Below are 20,276 nucleotides of genomic sequence, written 5' to 3'. Positions count from 1 at the left end.
GCCAGGCAGTCTGTGAGCTCTGAACCTCAGTTTCCTCATCTGTAAAGTGTAGGGAACCACTGTCCCTTGCTGTTCTTGTATGAGGGTTATTTGTGGCTTAGGGTCTGGCGCCATTGGGAGGTGGTAGAACACTGGCAAGTTCCTTTGGTCATTGTGGTTTGTCCCTATATAGGCGGTTCTTTGGGGACTCCTAGATAGATCTCACAAGAACTGTCTCAAAGCCAGAGTTTGGTCATCTTGCTTTCTCTGCTTTCTGGTCTGCTATGCGGTCTCTGTAGACACGCTGTCTTGAACCCACCAGAACCGCAGCCTACTTCATGCCCTTTGGGCTGTCGGCTTCCCAAACTGAGCTAAGCAAATGTCCTTTTCTTTAAAAGTCCCCTGGGTCTCAGTAACAGAAAACAAGCACCTAGAGAGTCCCCGCTGAGGGGACTGTACAGATAATTCACATTCCCATTTAACAAGAAACTTAGTATATGCTCAGTTCCATGTTAACCACAGGGTTGTGGCAGTGAGAAAAGCAGATATCTGAGCACTTCGAGAGCCTGCATTACTGTAGCAGGAATTGGTCACAGTGACCTGCACTCAGGAGCCTGGGGCTGTCTTCACTCCCAGGGTTCCTGAGAGCAGAATGGGACGTGCACGCCACTGGCCCACGCACACACGTGAACAAGGGCCTAGGGCGCTTGGAGGTGGAACAAGCTGAAGTCTTCCCGTCAGGATGGGAAGACCTACAATCTTCCAGGAATGACAGTGCGGGACTTGGAGCCAGTTGCGGAGCTGATTGGAAACTTGTTGCCGACCTCCCTGAAGTCTTTACCTCACAGCTGCTGCTGCTGTGGCAGACATCCCACACTCACCTGTAGGGTGAAGGGTAACAGGTGAGAAGGACGTTGGGATCCAAAGTGCTGATGCGATAAAATGCATTCTCCAGAGATTTTCCCCCAAATAAGGGTGTGACCAGACATGTTCTCATTGCAGCAGCCGTGAGGAGAGTGAGACTCCGGTGTCAGCCCCACTCTGCAAGGTCATAGGGAAAATGTGTGAGAGTTAAGAGTGATTCTCACGCAGGAAATCCTAGCTACCTGGGTGGCAGAGATGGACAGATGGATGCCAGCACGGACAGAAAGGATTATGAGACCCCTGCTCGCCTAAACGCTGTGCACAGCGGTGAGGACCTATCATCCCAGTTACAACAAGAAGGCTGATGTAGGCGGCTCGAGGCCAGGTGCACACCCAGACTCGAGGCAGGGTCCTGCCTGGAAAATGAAAAGAAGGGCTGGAGGCAGAGCTCAGCAGCAGAGTGCCAGCCCCGCAAGTTCAAGATGAGTTCAGTTCCCACTAGTGGGGGAAAGAAAGCGTAGTTTGAAGATTTGTGTCTGTGTGCAGTGCTGAGGGTCACACCTGTAGCCCCTTCCATGCTCCGCTGTGCTCCTCACTGAGCCACCCCGTAGACCTGTTTTATGAGCACCTTTGATTTTTTTTTTTCAGGAATGTACACAAATCTGCTCAACTCTGTAGTTTTCCAAAGGCATCTGGTAGTTTCATCCAATTGAGTCAAGTGGGCAGGTGGCTAAGTTTTTAATTGTTATTTTAGGGGATATACCACCCAGGACACCCATGGCATTGGCTTGGAACTGGTCCTCCCACAGATACAAGTTTCCAGAGGTCTAAATGTCTGTGCAGCGCCCAGGCTGACAGCACGCAAGGCCGAGCCATTCCTTTAATTGTGTGCTGAGCTTCGGAATTCAGGGCTGGTTTAGAAACGAAAGGATTTTGGTTTGTGGATGGATTGTTTTATTTTTCAATTATTCAATTATTAGATTATATTAGGTATGGGGGGGTCAATGTTACAGGTTTATTCTACATTCAATCCATAGCACCTCCGTCATGCTCCCTGCCCCTCCTCTGGAGCTGCACCCCTGCAGGTCTCCTTGTCTTTCCACAGTATTGGACCTTCAGCCTCCTGCTGGCTCAGCCCCTCTCACTCATCCCCAAGTACCCACACAGTCTGTGTCTCTGTCCTGGATGGATTTTTTTTTTCTATCACTAACACAAGGTCAGTGTTTGCTTGTTTTTTAAACATTGGAATCGTTTTTTAGGCAGAGAAGGTTTTTGTCACTAAACCTTCCATTTTCATAACCGGGAGAGTCTGGTAAATATAATCATTCGTTGACTGGCCTTTCTTGGTGGACATCAGAATCCATCAAGGACAATTCAAATATGTCTCTGAGAAAATAACAGATGGGCATCCAGTATCACACTAAGCCACACAGGTGGGTGTTAAGCCTGTGAGAGCTGAACGTAAGTACAGCTCAGTGGTTCAGATTTCTAAGTCAGTCCTACATTCCCAGGGACACAGATTACATCTGCACTTCTTCATTTTATTTCTTTTTTCAAGAAGCTTCCCTGGGCAGTGGACTAATTCTTTTTTTTCATATATTTTATTGTAATTAATGGAAGGGCTACATTATATTCACCAGATAGAGGGTGTATTACTTTACAAACATTGATACACTCTCTCATGTCTTGGTCCCCATTTCCCTCCCACTACCCCCTCATCTTGTTTTTCCCCCTTCCCTATCCGATTTCAAATAACCAAATACGCATATATGCAATATATCAGATAACAAGGTGAAATACTGTGACAATGTGAGATAGCAAAGGGACAGCAAAAGAGATGAGAGATAACATAGTACATTAGGGACAACAATTGCTCGTTATATGACTTTTGTTTCTGTATCCTGGAGGTCCTTTCATTTAGCATCATACTATATGGCTGTATGTGTCTAGGTTTTGTTCTATTGTAAATCTCTGCTAGGAGAGCCCAAGGTTTCTACTGATTATGACAAATGAGGGAAACCATTGAGCCTATGTTCCTTTGAGTCTGGCTTACTTCACTTAATATGATTTTTTCTAAGTCTTTCCATTTCCTTACAAATGGGGCGATGTCATTCTTTCTGACAGCAGCATAGAATTCCATTGTGTATAAATACCACATCTTGTTGATCCATTCATCAACTGAGGGGCATCTGGGTTGGTTCCATTTCTTTGCTATGGTAAATAGTGCTGCAGTGAACATTGTTGTGCTAGTGGATTTAGTATGTCCTTGTTTCTGGATGGTTGAGTAATGCCAAGTAGTGGAATTGCTGGGTCATAGGGGAGTTCTATGTTTAGTCTTTTGAGGCACTGCCACACTGCTTTCCGGAGTGGTTGAACGAGTTTGCACTCCCACCAACAGTGTAGTAGTGATCCCTCCTGGCCACATCCCGTCCAGCATCTGTTATTATTAGTTTTTTTGATCCTGGCCATTCTAACTGGAGTTAGGTGGAATCTTAGAGTTGTTTTGATTTGCATTCTTTTATGACCAGAGATGTCGAGCATTTCTTCATGTGTCTATAGGCCATTTTTATTTCTTCTTCGGAGAAGATTCTTTAAGTCTTTGGCCCATGTTTTAATGGGATGGTTGTTTCTTTGGAGATTAGTTTTGGAGAGATTCAATTTTTTGAGCTGTTAGTATATGTTAGATATGAGGCCTTTTCCATTGTATGGTTAGTGAAGATCTTCTCCCACTCTGTAGGCTTTCTAGTTAATTTGCTAGCTATGCTCTTTGCCATACAGAAGCTCTGCAGTTTAATGCAGTCCCTCTTATCCAGACTTTCTCTGATTTGTTGTGATTCTTGGTCCTTATTAAAAAAAGTTTAGACCTGTGCCAAGGTGACCTAATGTATCTCCTATTCTTTCTTATAAATTTTCAGTGTATTTGCTTTTACCTAGAGGTCTTTGATCCATTTGGAGTTAATCCTGGTGCAGGGTAACAAAGAAAGATCCAACTTTAGTTTTCTGCAGGTGCTTAACCAGTTCTGCCAGCACTATTTGTTGAAGAGGCTGTCTTTCTTCCATTCTATTTTTTGGCTCCCTTATCAAAGATTAGGTGGCCTTAGGTCTGTAGGTTAATATCTGGGTCCTCAGTTCTATTCTGTTGGTCTTCAGGCCTGCTCTTGGGCCAGTACCAAGCTGTTTTGGTCACTATAGCTCTGTAATAGTCTAAAGTTTGGTATTGAAATTCCTCCTGTGCTGTTCTTTCTGCTAAGAAGTGTTTTTCCCATACGGGGTCTTTTATTATTCCATATAAAATTTGGATTGCTTCTTCTATTTCTTTAAAGAATGACATTGGGATATTGATGGGTATTGCGTTGAATTTGTAGATAGACCTTGGCAAGATTGTCATTTTCACGATGTTAATTCTTCCAATCCAGGAGCATGGGAGGTTTTTCCATTTCCTCAGTTCTGCTTTAATTTCCTTTTTCGGGATTTTAACGTTTTCATCATAAAGGTCCTTTACATTCTTTGTTAGGTTAATTCCTAGGTCCTTTATTTTCTTGGAGGCTATTCCAAAAGGAGTTGCTTTCCTGATTGTTGCCTCATTCCTCTCATTGCTGGCATTTAGGAAGGTGGTTGATTTTTGAGGGCTAATTTTATACCCTGCTGCCTTGCCAAAGTTTTGAATCAGCTCAAGGAGCTTGGGAGTAGAGTCTGTAGGATTCTTTAAATACAGGATCATGTCATCTGCAAAGAGGGATAGTTTCACTTCCTCTTTCCCTACTTGGATCCCCTTTATGCTTGCTTCTTGCCTTATTGCACTGGCTAGGAATTCTAGTACTATGTTAAAGAGGAGTGGAGAGAGTGGGCATCCTTGTCTCGTTCCTGATTTTAGAAGAAATGGCTTTAGCTTTTCACCATTAAGTATAATGCTAGCTGTGGGTTTGTCATACACAGCCTTTATTATACTGAAGAATGTTCGATGGATTCCTAGTTTCTCCAGAGCTTTTAGCACAAAGGGGTGTTGGAGCCTGTCAAATGTCTTTTCTGCATCTATTAGACAATCATGTGATTCTTGTTCTTGTTCCTGTTGATATATTGACTTCCATATGTTGAACCAGCTTTGCCTCCCTATGATGAGTCCTGTTTGATCATGTGCATAATTTTTTTGATGAGTTGCTGAAGATGGTTGGCCAGTATTTTGTTGAGAAGCTTCGCATCAATATTCATCAAAGAAATGGGTCTATAGTTCAGTAGACTCATTTCTTGTAGCTTTACTAATTTTTTTTTCCTGGTGCACTGTACTTAGAGAAGAGGGCTTCAGCCATGCGCCCCACACAACACATACTTCGGAGTTTGAAGGCATTTTAGAGACTACCTGAGTGTTTGTATCCACGGCTCTCCTTCCAGCCTTCATTTCATACATCTGAAAACGGGGATGAGATGTGACTCACTAAAGCCATGCAAGAGCCAGGGTGAGTCCAGTTTCCTGGCTGAGAGCAAGGTGTGATGGAGTTGGGGTTGTGCGCCCCTTGGGGCAGTGAGGTGTTATCCTGGCCTCAGTTGGGACACCCCTCACGAAATCACGGCCGTGGTTCCTGAAGACCTGAGTGGCAGCCCAGAGCCCTGTGCCCGGGACGCCTGTCCTGCCTCCATTCCTCTTGAGACACCGAGCAGCAGTGGGGCACCCGTCCCCGTGCCGTGTGATAGAGATGGCAAGCAAAGCAAGCCCAGCTCCTCTCTCCTAGGAGCACTGCCCGTGGTTCGTGCTCCAGGGCGGAGTCCCAGCCACACAGTGGAGGGAGGGGGTCAGGGTCTGCCTAGGGGAGGGAACGCGTCATGATGCAAGTGGAAAGCGGAGCTCGGGAAGAAGGGCCTTTCACACCAAGGCGAGATTCGCCGTCTTTCCTAGGCAGAGGCTCAGCCAGCAGCAGGCACTTAGTGGAACAGTGGGCATCTGTTTATGGCGAGGGATGGGGGAAGAGGTAAGAGAAGCTGGAAGGGGTGAGTGTGAGGGGCTTGGGGGATGGGCCTCTGCTCATGTGGTCGCACAGTCAGCTTAAGGTTCAGGACCACCCTCTGCTCCCAGAGGCACTCACCTTGCACTGGCAGCAGGGGTCTCTGGGGCCTCTCCAAGCCTCCCCTGCAGAAAGAGGAACTTGGTGGTGGACTTGCACCCAGGTGCCTGCTGTGAGCTTCCGTGTTACGTGGAGATTCACAAGGATCTTGAGCCGGGCTTCACAAGCCTGCCTTTAGGTATGAAATGAAGTCCAAAGCAAAGGTCTCCTCTCTTTCTAGGGCTCGAGGGAAAGGGTAATGAGGAAGGTAAGCTACGATTCAACCAGGTAATCCTGCTTTTAGCAGGAGACTAAGAGTCAGAGGATCACGGATGGAGAGACAGTAGACAGGAGTCGGGGAACTGCAGGGTTTGATGGACGGGTATGGAGCAGGTGATGTTGATATGACAGGTACGGGGTGTTCAAGGAGAGTTTGAGCCTGCTTAATATAGAAGCCGGGCGTCTGGGGCACGCGGCGTGGTGTGCGTGCATTTGTCAAAGCACTTGTAAGAAGCAGAGCGTTCCTGGGAAGAATCCAGGCTACGATAGTAGTTATTTTCAGGCAAGCAGTGGCTCAAGTGAGAAAGGCAGTGGCGAAGTTAAGGTCAATGAGGATTGATGGGACTTTAATGTTCTTCCTAGTCTCTGTCCCAAGAGTGGGAAGAGAAGCGTGGAAGAGGGGTGAATTCTGTGGGGTGATAGAGAGGGACTGGGGAGATTGAATCATGGTGACAGGAATAAGGAAAGGTGACACAGAAGCGTTATGCATTTGTGTGTGTCTGTTGTGGCAGTCATGGCCTCCCTCACCTGTTTCTCTTTTCTTTCCTTCCCCTCCCTTCTTTCCTTCCTTCCTCCTTTCCTTTCCCCCTTCTTGCTTTTCTCTTCTGTTTTTTCTCTTCTCTTCTTCTTCTCCTTCCCTGCTTTCCTCTGCATGCCCACCTCTTTCTCTTTCTTCCTTTCTTTCTGCACTAGTTTTCAACTGTGACAAAAAAAAAAGGAAGGAACTTGTGTTACTGAAACTCAATTTCATAGAAAGACTTGTCTCTAGTTGACAGCCTTCTGCTTCCCTGGCTAGTGCCTCAGATAAGCAAATGGTAGCCGTTGGCTTTGATGGGGTCTTTCCTGCATTGGTGCGGGCAAAGCCCCAGGATTCACTTCTATTGTAATGAAAGAGAGACAAAATAATAACAGAAACAAAACCATGTCTTCATTTCAGTAAGAATTGCAGGCAGTGTCTGGGAAGTTCTGTGCTGCCTTTGTCATTGCAGCTGACTGCGCACGCGTGACTGTGCTCCTGGTGGCTTGGAGGCTGGCCTCCGCGGGGACACGCCTTCCTGCCGCAGTGCTCACACCAGGTACATCGGGCCTCTGTTGTTGCTCTCCTTATCAGCTGGCTTTCTTAAGCTGCATTCCCTAGCTCTTCAGAATAGCATCTTGAAAAATATTTTCAGTTAAAGACTTGCTATCGTTTGAAGTATATTATATTGAGATATAAGCAAATTCCCCATTCTGTATTTAAAATACGGAAGAAGGTACGATCTCACGTCACTTCGTCTTCCCTACACACTGATAACAGTATGTATTAAGACCAAAGATATGGATTATGAATGCCCCTCGGAAGGAACTACCACATCTTACGTGAAGGTGTCCATTTCTGTCATGTAATGGGGCGTTATGATCACACACTACCAAGTTTCTTTGTTTCCGATTCCTAAGAGCCTCTGGCTCAGCCTCCAGTTGCTTCTTGCACCTTCAGGTGACTACTTTTCCATGTGGGGTTTAGTGTTAAACTTCAACCAAAGTTGCTTAGCCTTTACCACAGTGCACCATCTAAGTGAGTATGAGAGGAAGCTGGGTACGCAGGGCATGGCATACATCTGAAGGCATCGCAAAGCTGAGGGCATCGTTCAGGAAGTCACACGGCGCTCTGTGGCAGCCATGGCCGTCTGCCTTCAGCATGAGGGACAGCTTGGTCTGTCTGCATGGCAGCATAGTTTCTTGTGCACAGATTGTGGCCAGCCCGGGAGCGGGGCAAGCCGCTCATCTGCCATTAAGGGAAGCATATGGGCATGCGTGTCCCAGCCTTCTCAAGTCTGGATACAAGGAGGGTGATAACGGTGCCGTCGCCGCTCGCCCGGCAGCCCCTTCCTCTGCTCCTGAGTGGGCTCTGACCCTCTCCCATTGGCTTGACAGTGGACTGAGCTGTCATCAGACTCTGTGTCTTTTGTTCTTTTCTTTCTTTTTCTTTTTTTCTATTCTCGTCCATCTTTTTCTTCATGACAAGCCAAATACATGCTGACAGTTGGTAATTCTGGTACTTCTTCCTTCTGGCTCTGCACCCCGTTTCCTCCAGCCCCTCCACGCTCGACCCCCCTCTGCTCTTCTCCTCCATGTTTGCTTCCTCCTCAGCATGGCCCTTACAGTGCAGCTTCTAGACTTGTCTTTTATTGATAATACTTTATTTTCCCCTTTTGTGAAGGCTTTCCAGAAATCTTTTTTCCTTTAGCTTTATGAAGGTGTAATTGCATATAAAAATAATCTTTACTCGGGGGCATTTCTGTTTCATATTCTTGGAAAGCAGCGTTTCTTTTTCTGCTGTTGATAACTTTCTTCAGAAACAGAAGACTAATTTTCGCTTGGACCATTCATTATACTATTCATTGTCTTTGAATTCAAAGTTGGAAACTTCACATATGCAAATTTAGTTATATTTGCTGTAATTATCAAACCCTGAGCCCTTTGGTGAATATGTTGTGTTTTGCATTTAGATGGTGGGAAAATGAGGAGCAAGCATGTACAAAATAAAGCTGAAGGGAGAGAAAGGATCGTTTGGAATTTTATTTTTCATTAGCAGTAACTAATTAAGTCTGTATAGTTGAAGAGAAGGAGAACTTGGCCGCTGTCTACAGAGAAGGAGAGCAGCCTGGGAAATTCAGCTGTCTCTGCATGTGTGCGGCTCAGTGAGAAGCACGAAGGAAAAGTGGTCAGACTTCAGGAAGCATCTTCAGACTTGAGTAGCTTGAGTTGGATATAGATAGAGAGATACTTTGAAAGCTCTCTGATGAGTACATGTGCATGCTGGGAAAATGACTCTTCTCAAGTCTGTATGTAATCAGTTGGTAGCTGCAGGCTCTGAGCCACCAGGGACAGGTTGGCCCTTTAGGTCGCCTGTGCCCCGCCATGCTTCTGGCATCTCTTCAGTTCCTAGTTCATGTTGGTAAACGTGTTTGGGGTTGGTTTTGTGCCCCTCTGATAGTGGGGCATGAATTCAGAGCCTGGTGCTCTGGCTTACTTACTCTGGTGCTCTGCTACATGGGCCACACCTCCAGCCCTGGCATTTTTGCTGGTGAATCAGAGGTAGAGTTTTGTAGACGTTTCTGGCCCCGCTCCCTTCAATCTGCAGTCCCCAAATCTCAGCATCCTGAGTGGCTAAGGTTGAAGATGTGAGCCACGGGTACTCAGCTGATCATTTTCTTTTGATGGTTGTATTTTTCTGTGCTAAATCTTGAGCCCAGGGCCTTACACATGCTAACAAACGCTCTACCACAAGGTGTTTGCACCCCTCTTGTGGACGTCTTGACAGCCAACCCTCTCCATAACTAATGGCCAGCTAAGATTCCCGAGTATTCTGTACTCAGCTCTACCATTTATCAGGTTCCTGATGAATGACTCCTCCTCCCACACCATCTATAAAAATGAGTTCTCTTGGTTCTTTAGAGAGAGCTGCACAATAGGTAGGAAGGAAATGTGCACTGGGGTCTAAAAGGACTAATTTAAATGCAGTTCTGCGGGAACTTGTGATTGTACCTCAGTAGGGAAGAAGACACTGGGAGCCTGTGTGTGAAGTCACCTCATATCTGGCCACACGTGACAGCCCTCTGGCTTGGAATAGCTACTGTAAGTCTAGGTCAAGGTGACATTATGTCCTGTGACTGCCCCGATGCTGGTGAAAACAGAAGCTTGCCAGCGCTGGGACTCCAGGAAAGGGCCATGCAGCCCAGTCTGTTCAGGGAGCCCCTATCCCCCACCAGCTGGGAGGGCCAGAGGTGCTCTGGGCCTCATGTGCCTGAAATGTGCAGAGCTCCCGGATTGCACCATACCGCCGTTCAACAACAGAGGCAGGCTGGGTGACTCTGCATCTCATCAACCCCAGGGTCCCAGAAGTCAGACTCTAGTTGATAGCTGCTGGTTGGCAGAATTCACCTGCTGGTGGCTTTTCCGGATGTACTGATGTCGTGATGATCCTTGCCCGTGACGCGTGTCTTACAGGTGATGGGCTGTGGTGATAGCCACGCTCTTGCTGTGTCGTTAGCTGACTCCTTCCAGGGCTCACGGATATTTTCTCATTTAACCTCAGAGTAGCTCTGGCCAGTCCTGGTTCTTTACTTCTGGGCCCTTCCTAATCAAAACAAAATGGCCAGTGATTGAGCAATGCAGGCACATGCACCATCTAGCACATTTCACCCATCTGAAGTGATTTATTCCCTGATGACTGCAAATGTGATGTGATGGGGAGACCGAGGCATCGTGCAACCCGTGAAGGCGGCCTGGCTATTCTCAGGGAACAGGAGGGAGCCAGGCTGGACCTGGCTGGGTAGAGAAGGACTCTCTTTTATTCTGTCCCTGATTGCTCTGCGTGTGAGTGATGACAAATGCTGTGACATTTACACGACAGAGTGCCAAGCTTTCCTCCCTTTCTTCCTGTTGCCACTTGCTCTTTTGTGGCTGGTGTATCTCTCCTCCTGGGGAGGGGAGCCCTGTCTTGACGGCAAGTGATTTAGGACCCGTGGCTGGCTGCAGTTAGATGGTGGAGGGGAGGAAATTCAGAAGGCATTCCTCTTAACAGACGCCTCCCAACTGGCCCCCAGCAGCCGCAGCCTGCCTTTGTGTGACTGAGCAGCGCGTGTGTGCAGGCCAGGCCTCCGAGGAGCAGTGGAGTCTGTGTTTCTAAATTGAGCTGACAGATTAGATACCACCTGTGCTACTGCAATGATATTTTGACAGAGTGCCTTACAAAGAAATATGGCCAGTAGTCAGGAAAATCATCTTTGGCTGAGAAAGGCTAAAATTTGTCAAAATCAGAGAAACATGGCAGTCTTTTTTTTTCTTTCTATTCTTGTTGACTTTCTTACAAAATGAAATGAGGCAAGATGGTGGAAGGAGCAGTTTTTTCCGTTCCTCCTCCTCCTCCTCCTCCTCCTCCTCCTGCTTAGGAACCAACTGTCTTTCTGAGGGTCCTGGGTACAGCACTGTGGTCTTTGGCCTGATCTACTCCTGCAGTATCCCCTTGGTTTTCCCAGATGACGTATGCAAGCATAACTCTAGAGCTGTGGAAATATCTGCAAGTTATTTTCCCTCGACTGAGGAGAGCCTGGGCTCATGGCGTCCTGAGAGGGTTGAAGAACGGGGCGGGGGCGGGGGAGGGGTTGTGGGTATGAAGTGCTTCGTGGCATCAACCCCTGTGAGCACATGCCAGGTACAGTGGGACACTTGTTTTGCTGTTGTATGATGGGTTGGTGGTGTGGTACTCAGTGGACAGTGAGTTAGTGGTATGATTCCGGTGGACTGACGGTGGGTTAGTGGCATGATTTCAGTGGACTGTAGGTCTGTAGTGTGGTTTTAGGCGGGCAGTGGGTTGGTGGTATGGGTTCAGGTGAACGTAGCCTCGTGGCATGATTTCATTGGACTTAGGGTAGCAGTGTGGCATTCAGGAGGATGTGAGTTAGTGGTATGGTCTCAGGTGGACAGTGTGGTAATGGCATGATTGCAGGCAGGTGGAAAGTTAGTGGAGTGGTTCTCAGATGCATGCTGGCTGGATTTCAGGGAGTACCAGGCAGGGGCAGAGGACTCCAGGGCAGCCTGTGTCTAGCATCCTGACACCCCGCCAGCTGGGCTCATGGGGAGCTTCAGCCCACCTTCAGCCCTTCCTGTTCTCTTCTGGTTCTCCAGGAGGAAGCATGGAATCATGGTACTCCCGGCACTGCTGTTTGATTGCTGCACTGTTTTCCTCCTGACACGGTCCATGACAAAGTGAGACCAGGACAGGTTAGAAGCTTGTCAGTCTCTTTTCCCCACGGGGCAGGCCCAGCCACTTTGTCTCCTGCAGCGGCAGAACCGCAGGTCTTGACTCCATTTACCTGAGTGACACCTGGTATCGCCAGGTGTCCCCACTTTCCACTTCTGGAGGTCCTGGCAGCTGTCTGGGTGTTACATGTGTGCCGATCTCTTCTTTACCCGAGGAAAGGGGAGTTTGTAGAGCTTGCACCTTGCTTGAGAAGTTCTCTCTGTGTCTGTGAGGAATAAGAAGGTGGAACTTAGCTTGTGACTTTGGATCCTAGGTGTCTCCTTTGGTGCCTGTCCTAGTGAAGGCCAGATGCAAGCACATGTCTGTTCGTACACCAGACGCATATCTAGCCTCGTGCATACTGCTAAATATTGAGTTATATATTCTTTTTTGTTGGGGGGGCGGTCATGGGGCTTGAACTCTGGGACTGTCCCTGAGCTTTTCAGTTCAAGCTACTGCCCTACCCCTTGAGCCACAGCCCCACTTCCCATTTTCTAGTGATTAATTGGAGATAAGAATTCTTTAGTGACCAGGCTGGCTTTGAACCGGGATCCTCAGATCTCAGCCTCCTGATTGGCTAGGATTACAGCCTGGCTCTGTATTCTTTATATGTTTTCTTTCTAACATTTTTTAAACTCACAAGATTCATTGTATGAATTTTGCCCAAATAACAGTGATCCAGGAACTGATGGTTCACAACTGTAATCCTAGCTATTTAGGAGACTGAGATCTAAGGATCACAGTTCAAAGCCAGTCAGGACAGGAAATCTGTGAAACTCTTATCTCCAATTAATAACCAAAAAGCCAAAAGTGGAGGTACTGGCTCAAGTAGTAGAACACTAGCTTGAGCAAATTAATTCAAGGACAGTGCCCTGAGTTCAAGCCCCAACACACACACACACACACACACACACACACATACCAGAGTCATATGAAATATCTTGACATAAGTGCTTAGAATTATTATTTATGTCCCTCCTTATTTTCTAATATTTTCTGTATGTAACTGGCAACTGATAATTGTGTGTATCTATGGGGTGCAATGTGGTTATTGATACACATACACAATGGGGAATAATTAAATGAACAGCTATGTATCTGTTTGGCAGTGCTGAGCTGCTGCGTACTGATCAGGTCCACACTTTACTTGACTTTCAAGCACTGTATCTCGATGTGGATGGTGCGGTCCATAGACTGTTAGCATCTGCTGAGCCTTTCCGGGACTAACCTGCACCTCCCATTCTCCCATCTTCAGGACTGGGTTGGTGCGGATGTGGGTTCATTTGCTCATTCTGCACTTATTTCCCATACCTGTGGTGTGCTCTGTGCTTCAGTCCTTTAGGGGTTTGTTTTACAAATGGTGCATGTCAAGGCTTAGGGGAGCAATAAGGTAAAAACAGAGCAAGATTGCACCACGATGCAGAAAAGGAGAAAGCCTGGCTCCCCATTTCACGACAATCTGCCGTGTGGGCAGTTTGGCGGAATACATAAAAAAGGAAATAGAAATGCTATCGAAGCCTTCTATCCAGAATGCCTGCTGCATACAGTCATCTGATTTCAGAGTACATCATAAAGACAAAATTAAATTTAAGAGATTAAAAATAAAAGCCAACCGGCTAAGTGTCAGATCTCTAGCTCCGTGCCCTTGAAACTCATGTGTGGCGCCTTGTTATAGCAATGCTCACCTGGCTCTGCACCTGCCGGGTCCGAGGCCCACACCCCTGGAGCGGCTCTCACAGCAACCTCTCGGAAATGAGACCTGCGCCTCTTTCCGCCTGGCTTGCCTTACATCACAGCCTTGTCAGGGTCATCCATGTTGATACAGATGGCAGAACGGACTGCCTGCCTGCCTGCCTGCCTTCTCTCCCTTCCCCCCCTCCCTCCCTTCTCTCCCTTCCCCCCCTCCCTCCCTTCCTCCTTTGTGTGGAACTCATTTTGAACTCAGATTCAAAAGCGATGTTGCGTTTGCTATACAGGTGCTCTGCTAGTCCCATTCATGAGGTAATGGGCACTTCTTGAACACTGATACCCTTCCCTTGTTTTTCTCCTACATTCCCTCCCCCCAGCCCCTTCTAATCATCTTGTTTTCCCCCTTCCCTGGTATATACAATATACCAGGTACCAAAGTCAGACACAAATATGAAGTAAACCATAAGGGGAAAAAAGAGAAAAAGAAATAACTTCACTTAGGTCATTAAGAACAATAATTACAAAGATAAACCTCTTGTTTCCATAACCTAAAGTTCATTTCATTTAGCCTCATCCTGTATGGTCATATGTACATAGTTTTGAGCTATTATGATCCTCTGCTAGGAGAATCCTAGATGTGTACTAAGTATTAAAAATGAGGGAAACCATGGAGCCTATGTTTCTTTGAGTCTGGCTTGCTTCACTTTAAATTATTTTTTCTGTCTTCCCATTTCCTTATGGATGGGGCGATGTCATTCTTTCTGAGGGCAGCATAGAATTCCATTGTGTATAAATACCTCATCTTCTTGATCCATTTATCTACTGAGGGGCATCTCAGTCTTTCAACTTTTGAACCCATATTGGGGCCTGGATTTAGGTCTTTGTGCTCTAACTTTCTTTCTGACTCAAAGCTGGAGCTCTACCACTTGAGGCATGCCTCCACTTCTAACTTTTTGTTGGTTTGGGTGAATGACTCGTGGACTTTACTGCCTGGACTTGTCTGAACTGCGATCCTCAGATCTCAGCCTCCAGAGTAGCTAGGATTACAGACATGAGCCACTGTGCCCGGCACAGACTTCTTAAAGCTACTAAAATGATGTTAACTTTTTTTTGCTAGTCCTGTGACTTGAACTCGGGGCCTGGGCAATGTCCTTGGGCCTTCCCAAGGCTAGAGCTCTACCACTTGAGCCACAGCACCACTTCTGGCTTTTTCTATATATGTGGTACCAAGGAATCGAACCCAGGGCTTTATGCATGCTGGGTAAGCACTCTTACCACTAGGCCACACTCGTGGCTCTACAGTCTGAATAGTATCCCATTTTATATACATACGACATTTTCCTCGTTCCTTGTCCATCTATTCACTGAAAGAGCATGGAGGTTGGATCCGTGTCTTTTTTTTTTTTCTTTTTTTGTCAGTCACAGGGCTTGAACTCTGGTCCTGGGCTTTGGGTCCCTGTCTTGACTGCTGTGAGCCGGGTGGCACTGCAGGGCAGCTGTGTGTCACTTCACTTCTGCTAGACGTACACCGGCGCTGGAATGTGTGCAGCCTGTGGTAATTGTGTTCCTGAGGTTTTGAAGAACCTCTGCCGTCCTCCTGATGGCCTCTGCTCCGCCCAGCAGTGTGCAGGGGTCTCCCGACTTCAGTCCTCACCGTTTGAGGATGGCTGTTCTAGTCGCCATTCTGGAGGTGACCTCAGGGTGGGTTAGGTTGTGTTTCTTGGCACCATTGCTGCAGGGCACCCTTCTAGCCAGGTGCTTACCTTCGTTGAGAGGCACATATCATATCTTGACATGTCCATTCAAGCCCTCTGTCCATTTTAGCTGTCTTGGTGTCTAGATTTTAGGTTTGAAGCCCTTATCCGACACCGCTCTTCCAGTCTCTCCCCACTGAGTGAACGTGCTTCCTCTGCTCTTTCCTTTCCTGTGCGGGTGAAGGTGGCGTGAGCCTGTTCATCTGGGCTGCGTTTGTTTCCTGGCTTTCAGGATCTTTGTGCCTGCCTTTCGTCTTTAACCTGGGGTCCGTGGGAATTGTGAGCAGAATCACAGGAGTAAGCGATGGTGGGAGGCCACGTGGCAAAGTTCCTGCAGTCACTGAGCCACACAGGCCCAGTTTTTTGTCCCTGACGACCACCCCGCACCTGGCTCGTAAGGGAAGGAATCATTTCCTTAGTTACTGCTTTTTGAAAATTGAAACAGAAGCAGATGCCATCATTCCCCTTCTCCCTCCCCTGAGCACCTCCAGCAACCCTCAGGTGATCCCTGGACTCCGTGAAGCAGTGAGGCAGCGTTGGGGAAACGCCACCTCTGCTCTTCCAAGCCGGCCTTCCTTCCCGGCCTGGTTCTCTGCCACTGCTTCTACCCTTGAGATTGCAAACCTTTCACCTTCATGGCTAGAATGAGATTGTCAAATCCCAAATGACCTGCAGTTAATGAAAGGCCATTCTCCAAAGGAGAAAAAAAAATGTACTGCAGTAGAATGGACCGGGGTTCAGTGTGCTGTGGGGGCTGCTAGTTCCGATTCTGCCCTTCCTCACTGAGTCATCCCCGCGGCCGCGGGTGGAGGACAGGGGGTCCCCCTTCATCCCTCTGACCCGGAAACCCGGGTGCCAGCATTCTACTCGGGCGATTAACACGGAAACCATAAGGCAGTGCAGGCACGCTCCTTCGTCTCCCTGCTCAGAGCCCGAGTTTCTTTCGGATGCTGGGGTTCTTGATAGTCTCTTGGCCTGTCTCAGGAGGGACTGGGAGGTGGTTCGAGTTTCTCTGATGGGGTCAGAGTCTCAGTTTCCTTATGGCTGTTTGGTTTTACTGTTATGAGAGACAGACTGTGGCACTTTTCCTTCGTGAGCCTCATTTTCTTCCTTTATCAGCTGCTACCCTCAAAGCTTGTAGGTGTAAAGGGAACACATGGACTCTGTGTTGTTTTGCTAGTAACTGATATTTGAGTCCACTCTGTTGGCGTGTCGTCTCAGAACACAGTTGTCAAGTTCTGAGCCCAGAATCTGCACCAAAGGACAGAGGGTTTGGTTCTCAGGATTCTTACAACCTCACATTGCTTGTCCTCTTAAAACTCGACCACTTTACGTAGCTCCTCAGATGTCTATCTTCTCATGAGGGCACCATGATGCAAAGACTCAGGTGTTTTAAAGAAAAACTGAGGAATAGTAAACAGAGCGTCATACTCAAACATTAACTGTACATGTTCTAGCTTCATGCCATGGGAACTGTTCTAAAAGCAATAACCATGCTTGAATTTTTAAAAGAATTTTTTCCCCCTGATTGCTTTCATTTTATTGAAATAACCCTACGGCTATGTTTTTCTCTAAGTATGCCTTTGTATGACACATTCACTCATTAGTGTTTTTCCAGATGCAATTTCCTAAGAAAACTGTTTCTACGAAGTTAATATTATAAAAATCTTTAACAGCTATTTTTAGACTTTATTTCCATGTGTTTGCTTCTTGGTAGAAAGAACAGAACATTTCCTTTCAATTATTGCTGGAACTTTTGGAAATACTTGGAATTATAAAGAAAAAACTCGAGAACGACCTCCTGCCCATCATGGTGTCAGAGTGTGTCAAACTTCCTTGAAATGTTCCTTTGTAACGGAGATACTGCTGAGCAGACCCCACAGTTTTAATAAAATGGGAGTAGACTAAAACTACACTTCCTATTCATTGGCTCAAAAAGAGTAGCACAGAGCAGTAGAGGTAATAGAGACGGGGAATTGGCTGAAACTTGTTAATAAAAGCTTAAAACACCCTAGTTGCATTACAGGCTGAGAAGAACTGAGAGCTGAGAGGATGGACGGGTGGTGGTGCAAATAGGAAAAAGAAACAGGAGAGGAGAGAATAGGAGGAGTTGGCTCAGGAGATGCCAGGGAGGAAAGCAGAGAGCCAGGACACACTCCTTCCTCACACGTTCATCTTGTGACCCGTTTACCTGGTCTTCAACGTGAAGCAGAGAATTGAGCGAGCCCCTGTGCTCTCTGGGTGACTGTTGGCAGGGCAGAAACAGAGGTCATGGGTTAGACCCACGATAAAGGCGGGCAGGCTCACACAGCCACGCTGAATAAGGGCTGCAGGCTAACTTCCCCACCCCTTCTCTAGGCAGTGCCACACCCTACCTCCCTCCTCCACCTCTAAAGCTCCTATAAGGATTTCTAGTTATCCTGGCTTGTGCCTGTCCGAGAGTGAGGGGACCACACCTCTGCAGCCACCCATCTAGGTGACCTGTGTCTGTGGTGACTTCTAGGTATGGGCATTGTGCTAGGCATGGGAAAACAGACACAACTGAAGTATGACCTCTGCCCTCAAGTGCCTGTTGCCAATTTGTATGGGGCGAGGAGCTCACAACAGGGCGGGGTGAGTGTGCTGAAGGATGGGAACAGTCACCTACATCCTGGGACCAGAAACATTTCCCAAAGAGGACCCCAAGTTGCTATGTCCCCTTGCTAACTCTTCTTACTAAAAAATTCTACTACAAAAAATGTATTTGGGAAAAGTCTGATTTATTTCATACTAAAGAGAAAATTAATTTTTTTTTGCCAGCCCTGGGGCTTGAACTCAGGGCCTGCGCACTGTCCTTGCGTTTTCTCAAGGCTAGAGCTCTGCCACTTGACCCACAGCCCCACTTCTGGCCTTTTCTATGTATGTGGTACCGAGGAATTGAACCTGGGTCCTCGTGCATGCTAGGCAAGCACTCCACCACTAGGCCAAACTCCCGGCCCAGAAAAATCCATTTTTATTTGATTCAAATATTAGCAAATTTGATCTGGGTTTTTGCCCCCATTAATAGATTAGTTCCTGAAGGTTCTGATTATCCATGAAAGCATATGTTAAAATTAGTATTCCATAACCCCAAGAAATGCCTGTGGGTTTAAAGAACAGCTGTGGAAGGTTTGGCTCTGCGCCCCATCCTCCAGCGCAGTTCACCTCTGCGTCCCATGCAAGACCACTATTTGTTTGAGTGTGTGTATAAGCCCCATGCTGGTGGCACTCTCCTGTCATTCTAGCTTCTTGGAGACTGAGACCTGAGCACTGTGGGGCGTTAGTGCTCCTGCTCTTGAATGCCAGGTGCTCTGCGGAGACCTTGCCCCAGACTTTCCTCTGCAGCGCTCTGGGCATCCATGTGCGCCTTGGATCTCCTCCCAGGACTTCGGGCCTCTGCGCGTCTTGCCTCTGGCCGGGGTGTGTTGAAATGGCTGTCCCCCTTTCTTCCAGGTGATCTGCAACTCCTTCACCATCTGTAATGCGGAGATGCAGGAGGTCGGCGTTGGCCTGTACCCCAGGTATGGAGAACCACTCCCCTCCCAGCCCAGCTTTCAGCGGGAAGCCAGCCAGGCAGTGCAGCCAAGAAAGCACGATTGGGTTGTTTATCAACACCTCACACCTGAATGCTGGTCCTCGGGTGGCTTCGGGTAAGAGGCCGAGGACGCTGGCTGCTGAGACCGGCTTGTCACCCCACGTGGCGCTCCAGGCTGCAGCACGGGGTTGTTTCACTAGACCTGCAGTAGCTGAGCTGTGTTGCCATTTGTGTTGGTGTGCTCTGAGCCTTGCCGTGCTCTCTACAGCTGCCCGCTGTGACCTTCTTCCTGACCTTCAGGCGTGCACGGCGGAGTCCTTCCCGAGGTGCCATCGCCCCACCCCACTGTGCGGTGACCCCGGAGCCCAAACATAAAGCCATGTCTTTCTCGTCGCTGCACTCATGAGAGCTGCTGTGGGTCCTGTCGCCTGCCACTGACCCTTCCTCATTTCTTCCCTCAGCATGTCTTTGCTCAACCACAGCTGCGACCCCAACTGCTCCATTGTGTTCAACGGGCCCCACCTCCTCCTGCGTGCAGTCCGCGACATCCAGGCAGGAGAAGAGGTGAGGCGCTTCTCCGCGTGGCCCCTTCCCCACGCCCACAGTCCTAGTGACAGAGCCGGTCCTTCTGCCAGGGAGAAGACCATGACACAGTCACCTCTGTGTAGAGACAGCTGCCTACGTATTTCTTAGCCCCCGTGTATGTGGATGATAGCGTGTGCGTGTACGTGAGGTATTGGGGTGTGTGGCAGCAACTCAGTAGCCATGCCTTCTTTTCATGTCCTCCATAGGCAGGGAGGCGCTGGCTGGGGCTGGGGCCCCAGGACTGACTTCCTCCCGCAGCCCCGGAGGTCACGTCAGTGGTGGTCATGCACTTGCGATTCCATGTTGAGTGAGCGAGTACGATTTGCTTTTGAGCCTTTACAAAAGTGCTCAGCTCCGCAAAGACCCAAAGGACATAGAAGCTTGAGAGTGTAAGCTGCAGTGGTGACGTGGCCTTGATCCTTCACGAGCTGTGGAGGCCACGCCAGCCTCATTTGGCTGGAGAATCAGTTTCCTTCTACCTTCCAATCTGCTAAGGTAGATATTTATTGCGAGGGAAACAGCGGCCATAAGCTTAGACAGCGCTTGGGCAGCTCTCAGACAATCAACTCGGAGGGCCCATAGTGTATGCAGACCGGGGTCTGGGTCTGATAAAACTCCCTCCCCGATGGCGTTCCACAACAACCCGCCGAGCTTCTGGCTTTGCGGGCCGTGGAGCTGAGTGCACGGGGTTAGCTATCAATGACGTGCAGAATGCAGGTTCATTTTCTAGGTCCAAGTATATGGCTTTGAGG

The 20,276-nt window shown here is 48.0% G+C and overlaps 1 protein-coding gene across 1 annotated transcript in view; it reads left to right on the top strand.

The window, feature by feature from the left end:
* Positions 1 to 20,276, top strand: part of Smyd3 (SET and MYND domain containing 3) — a 323,227-nt gene that overhangs the window by 232,577 nt on the left and 70,374 nt on the right. The window contains exons 5-6 of the mRNA XM_090341528.1: positions 18,858 to 18,925; positions 19,401 to 19,503. Coding sequence (XP_090197654.1) covers positions 18,858 to 18,925; positions 19,401 to 19,503 — 171 coding nt within the window. The remainder of the gene's footprint in view (positions 1 to 18,857; positions 18,926 to 19,400; positions 19,504 to 20,276) is intronic.

This window comes from Megascapheus bottae, chromosome 10 (genome assembly GCF_031878675.1).
Source record: "Megascapheus bottae isolate mThoBot1 chromosome 10, mThoBot2.hap1, whole genome shotgun sequence".
In the NCBI taxonomy this organism is placed as follows: domain Eukaryota; kingdom Metazoa; phylum Chordata; class Mammalia; order Rodentia; family Geomyidae; genus Megascapheus; species Megascapheus bottae.
Note: the sequence above shows the minus strand (reverse complement) of the source record. Positions and strands in the feature narration are given on the sequence as shown.